Below are 6,000 nucleotides of genomic sequence, written 5' to 3' on the forward strand. Positions count from 1 at the left end.
CTTCACCCACCCCTCCCCTGCCAGTGGCTGTACAAAACCACAAAGCCGTGCCCATGCTTTTGTAGGTAGAGCATAGAAGCATGTGTGCAGGATGTCCTGGCCCTGCTCATCTTCAAAGAGAGATCACCAGTAGCTTTTCCTCATGCTGGCTGGTGTGAGTTATTAGTATGTTTCATTTCATTTCAAATGGTGGGACATTTCCCTTTTCATAAGTAGTTATGCAAAACTTCAAAAAAGATGAGTAAAATGATAGTGTTTAAAAAGAACTTGCCTTTTATTTTTGTTTAACCAGAAAATGAGGTATGTGTAATCAAAAAATAGGTTATCCAGTTTGCTTTGGATGGCTATATATAACAGCATGCCAGTTTTGGCCAGTTTCTCTGTAAAATGATGTTGAGAAATTTTCGCTTTTGGTTTCCTGTAATTTTTATTACACGTTCAAATTATTTTATGACAGAAAAAGTGGATTTATTTCTGTGGAACAAGGCAGTCAAGGCATTTTTAAATTTTTCTCCCCTACTTACATTTCTCCTCTGACACCTACGCTGACTGACTTGTTTTAAAATAATCCTTTTTAAACTCTTTGTATTCTAATATGACTTAAACATTTACTTCAGAGCTTCTCAAACCAAAAATGAAATCTGTAGTAGTAAAGCCTCCCAATGCTTTTTCTAATACTGTAGAGCATGGAGGACAGGGTGTTCACCAGCCCTCACCACCAACAGTTCGAAATCCAGTGATTTTCAATGCAAGCTATTTTTAAAGGAGTTGTGGAAGAATCAAAAGGATATAGATAGTGAGAAGATGAGGCTTACATGTAAATTTTCAATGATTAAGACATTGAGGGGAACTTTATTATTTCACTCGAAAAATATAGTTGCACTCCATTATTGTTTTTACCTTCACTTTGCTTTTTTGAGTCCTACACCTCTGTCTCAGCCAAAGAATTGTTCCCTTTCTGTATAGCCTTTGGTTTCCAAGAGAGTCTTGGGTTTTTCTTAAGGCATAGCAGGGAGGAAGGCTGGTTGCTCCTTTGAATGGAGCAAACGCTTACAGGTAATTTGAGATTCCACTTGGCAAATTATAACCTAACTTGTGATATTTTTTGATGTGTGTTTTCTTACTTTAATGACTGCCCCATCTGTGTTGCTTCAAGATTACTTCCTAGTTTGTTTGGGTTTTAAGATGCAGGAGATAAAGGCCTACTGCCTGAATTTTATCTGATATAAAATACAACATTTTCTTTGGTTTTCAACTTACTAGTGTAACATGTTCTGGATGCCAAAAGTAAATACAGTTTCAAAAGAGTTAAAAAAAAGATGTAATTAGTGCCTCTTAAGCTACAGGTCTGACCATTGCAATTAGGAAGATTCCTGGGTACTGGTAGGCTCTTCTAAGGGAGCTATCACTTATTACCATGTTTCTTTTTTGCCGTTCCTTAATATCTGCTATTGTTTTTTTTTTACAAACACTGAGCTTAATATACCTTTGTTTGGATTGTTAGGGGAGATCTTAGGTGATTTGTGTCATAGAATGTAACAACCCGTTTTGAGGCAGATGGTTTCACGTCTTCTGGTGTTACTCAGTGAAATCTGTTAAAACTTATTTATGACAGACATGTATTTCTTATTCTCTTAGGTTCTTTACCAGAGTTTGAGAGACTTACTAGAGTATGAAGGAAGTGTGGAAGATGATATGATGATAACGTTTCAAATATCTCATACGGATCTCTTTGGCAATCCAATGATGCATGATTTAAAGGAAAACGGTGATAAAATTCCTATTACAAATGAAAATAGAAAGGTATGATTTTTTTAACATCTAATTTTTAGATACTCTGTGCAGAATTATGTAGGACTCTATAAGGTTTGATCTCACTTATAATTTGAGTGTAAAAGCCTTTTAAAATTGCTATAGCACAGTGTAGTTGTAAGCAGAAAAGGCTTCTCTTTTAAAGAAAGCATGGATACGTGCATACATTGCTTCTGGGTGTGGTGTTTGACCTGTTTGAGACATGTTTAAGACTTGTTCTTTATTATTGCTGAGTAGAAACTGGGCCCAGATAATCTATGTGGAATTACAGAATTAAATGTATTTCGGGGTCTTGTATCTTTGGGAGATACTTCAAGAGGCATGTGAAGTACTAAGGGGTTTTTTGGGATTGTTTCCTTGCAGGAATTTGTCAATCTGTATGCTGACTATATACTCAATAAATCAGTAGAAAAGCAGTTCAAGGCCTTTCGGAGAGGATTCCACATGGTGACCAATGAATCTCCTTTGAAATATTTATTTAGACCAGAGGAAATTGAATTACTTATTTGTGGAAGTAGGGTAAGAATCCTGAATTTACACCAGAAAAAGCGGAGCTTTTTTTGATCCTAAGTATATAATCAGTGGTCATTTTTTAAACTGTCATCTTCTTACAGAATTTAGATTTTCAAGCACTAGAAGAAACTACAGAATATGACGGTGGCTATACAAGAGACTCTCTTATAATTAGGTAATTTTTTCTAATTTCTGAAAGGTTCAAAGCACTTTACATGCCTGTTTCTTAATAATGAATTTAATATCGTAAGATTTAGTATTTTTTGTAGTAGTGGAGATGCAAGTGTCTTTTGTATAATTTCACTTAACCCACGTACTGTCATTAGAAAAGAGCAGATAGTATAAGCATTGTCTTTAGCTTCCAATGAACTTTGGTAAAGCTTAAAAGGGATTTTTTTTTTTTTCCCCTGGGTTTTTGTCTCTCTTATACCATATGGTTAAAAAACACCCAGCATAAACAGGGATGTCTCAATAGATTACCATTGCTCTGGTGTTGTTTAAAAAATAAAATAAAATTCACAAACTGAGTTGTGTGAATAGGTCGCATGTGTGGAATTTTCTTCTCTAATTGGAAATCTAAGTAAATTCAATGTTTTTAAGAGGGAAAATGTTTTTAATGTTTTTACCTTCTTGTCCCCTTTGATTAGAGAACTCTGAAGATAAGGGTCAGAAAAGTGTGCATCTTCGGTCCTCGAGACTTTGCCAACTACTTAACTAGTTTCTCCTAGGGTAGAAAACCTTTGACAGCAGCTGCATTTCTTTACTGTGGTGTTTAAGAAGGTGGTAGAAATGGACAGTGTAGTGGAACCAGTATAATTTCTTAGGAATAATAAAATAAAGGAGGAATATTTGCAGATCACTTACCAGCGGAATTATCATTTAAAAACATTTAAACTGCAGTGTGTTGGTAATATTTCTGATTTCTACTTCTGAATCTCATCCATTGGTAAACGCATTACTGTTACTTTTGGTTTATGAACACAACTTGTAAACTGATGGTAAGATTGATTAAAATTACTAAACCTTCAAAGTTAATTGCTTTTGAACGTCTGATTTATACCAAAGAAAGTTTTAGTTTTACTTATTTTTTGATTTCTTCCTTGATAGGGAATTCTGGGAAATAGTCCATTCATTTACAGATGAACAGAAAAGACTATTCTTACAGTTTACAACAGGCACAGACAGAGCCCCTGTGGGAGGTCTTGGAAAGTTAAAGATGATCATAGCCAAAAATGGCCCAGATACAGAGAGGTAAAATAAAATCTACATTGTGCTTGTTTGTTTATAAATGGAAGCAAGTTCTGTGCTTTTAATTTATTACCTTAGTTAAATCTTAAAGTTAAATCTTTAAGCAAGGTAGATTCTCTTTAAATTCATTCTTTTGGATTTGTGAAATAGCATTGTATTTCTTTGCATGTCCTGCGTGTTCCCAGATCTGAATTCATCTTTTTTGTTTTCCCACAGGTTACCTACATCTCACACATGCTTTAATGTACTTTTGCTTCCGGAGTATTCAAGCAAAGAAAAGCTTAAAGAAAGATTATTGAAGGCCATCACATATGCCAAAGGATTTGGCATGCTGTAAGAAATATAACAAAAGGGATTAAAAAAATGATGGTGATGATGTCCCTGTCCAAAAAGGCCATAAGATAGTGAGCTACAGTAGTCACCTGTGTTTGTGCCTCCCTTCTTTACTGGGGACATTGGGCTGGAACAGCAGATTTCAGCTGCTTATATGAACAAAATCTTTATTTTTTCTTTTAGCGTGAAAGTGTTACATATTCTTTCACTTGTATGTACAGAGAGGTTTTCCTGAATATTTATTTTAAGGGTTAAATCACTTTTGCTTGTGTTTATTACTGCTTGAAGTTGAGCCTTTTTGAGTATTTACAAGAAAACAAACTGTACTCTCCCAAGGAAAATATTGCCATCATTTGTAGACCATGTAACCTTCAAGTATGTGCTATATTTTTGTCCCTGTATCTAATCAAATCAAGAACTGTACTTTTTGAAGAGTTTGCGTTTGAAACTTGAAGTCTTGGAAAACAGTGTGATGCAATTACTGCTGTTCTAGCCCCCAAAGAGTTTCTGTGCAAAATCTTAAGAATCAATAAAGATGGAAGGGAGAACTTGGAATGTTAAATTGCAGCCTTGAGAACTTTACTTTAGTCACAGCACAACAATTAAAATTCATTTCACTATATGTTGTCTTCACATGTCTTGTAATAAACTGTGTTTTTAATTAGGAAACATTTCTTAGCATATGAAAGAGTAGAAATTTTAGTTACTTTTTTAAAAAAGTTTACTGGGGAAAGTGCATTTTCAACTGAACAGCTTTAGAGTAGGGAGTGAAGTGTTTGGAAAAAAGATAGGAAGTTTTTGCTATATTATAAACAAAGCATGTGGAAGTGCACTTAAAATGAAGTTTATTCTTAATTGCCTATTATGTTGACATTTTAAATAGACAATCCAAAGTCTTCCCTACGTGTTATGTCATCACCGTTTATTTAATGAATCGTCGTTCCTACTTATCAAGGCACATGATCAGTGTTGCAACATAATCTAAAGGGATGGCTACTGTATTTTAATCTCATCTAACAATAAGCAAAATTGAACAATATTAAACGTAAGGCCTACTTCATGTTGTACACTTCCAACCATTAAATAAACTGTTAGAAAGTAAGTACTAAGGTTATGTTCATCTACTACATAAAGTATTCAGTAGGTTTTTGATTTAACTCTACAAATCATATCAGAAATAAATCCTTTACCTTTCGTAGTCTGTGTTTAATGTTAATTTCTCCTGTTGCAATATATGATAAAGGGATTATGCGTTTTTAAGAGAAGACATAACTGGCATATCTCTTTTACAATACAAGCTGCAGCGGATGTGCAGAGCTGAGCTTGTGCCTTGACAATTGCTATAACTGACTACTACTGATCAAACCCGTGACTGTGGAATTGGCATTAAGAGGCATAGTTTTGAAATAATTGGAGAAAAAAAAGATGTCTTTCAGGACTATTTTAATAAATTCTTTCTAGTAATAGAAACAGACAACTGTTAATGTAACTACGATGCTGAATAAAACAGTGACCTTTTTTCACCATGGTTCAGTGAAAAAGAAAACAAGTGACTTCCTTCCTTTGATAAATTGGATATTAAATTATCTGATTAGAAAACGTTGTAGTACAGCATAATTTGAGGGTAACAGGTATGTAAAACTTGCCAAAAATGAACTGTAAAGATGTGGGATCTGGCTGTGTTCCCCTCTCAAATCCCAGCTGGTGAAGACAGCCTGGATGTGCGAACTGAAGCTTGCTGGGGTGGGAGAGGTGCTGGCTGTCTCCTGGTCTTGGATCTCGAGGTGGCACTTAGGGCATGCCTTTTAGAATGTCTGCCTCATTGCATGTCCTTGAAGAGGAAAACACAAGATACCCTACACCTATCAGTAGGGCAGTTGACAACATTTCTCGCCAATTTTCTTCAGGTTTGGTGCATCTTTTGCTGTAGGTGGTGAGATCAAGGTTTGCCGAGTATCTTGAGGTGTTTTGTTACAAGTATGAACCACATTGTGATACTGCTGTGTGGTATGTACTGCATCAATAGCCTAATACTGTTAAGCTGTATCCATGTAACTTATTTTATTTTGATGTAGCTATGGATGATGGTTATGC

General features: G+C 35.1%; 1 protein-coding gene across 2 annotated transcripts in view; it reads left to right on the plus strand.

Moving 5' to 3' along the window:
* Positions 1 to 5,442, plus strand: part of UBE3A (ubiquitin protein ligase E3A) — a 55,853-nt gene extending 50,411 nt beyond the window's left edge. The window contains exons 9-13 of one of the 2 annotated variants that reach the window (XM_074144578.1): positions 1,639 to 1,803; positions 2,176 to 2,331; positions 2,427 to 2,500; positions 3,433 to 3,576; positions 3,790 to 5,442. In XM_074144578.1, coding sequence (XP_074000679.1) covers positions 1,639 to 1,803; positions 2,176 to 2,331; positions 2,427 to 2,500; positions 3,433 to 3,576; positions 3,790 to 3,910 — 660 coding nt within the window. In that variant the 3' untranslated portion in view covers positions 3,911 to 5,442. The remainder of the gene's footprint in view (positions 1 to 1,638; positions 1,804 to 2,175; positions 2,332 to 2,426; positions 2,501 to 3,432; positions 3,577 to 3,789) is intronic. The other variant, XM_074144654.1, reaches the window with a different exon arrangement.
* Positions 5,443 to 6,000: the final 558 nt, after the last annotated feature.

The sequence above is a fragment of the Numenius arquata genome, chromosome 1 (assembly GCF_964106895.1).
Source record: "Numenius arquata chromosome 1, bNumArq3.hap1.1, whole genome shotgun sequence".
Classification (NCBI taxonomy): domain Eukaryota; kingdom Metazoa; phylum Chordata; class Aves; order Charadriiformes; family Scolopacidae; genus Numenius; species Numenius arquata.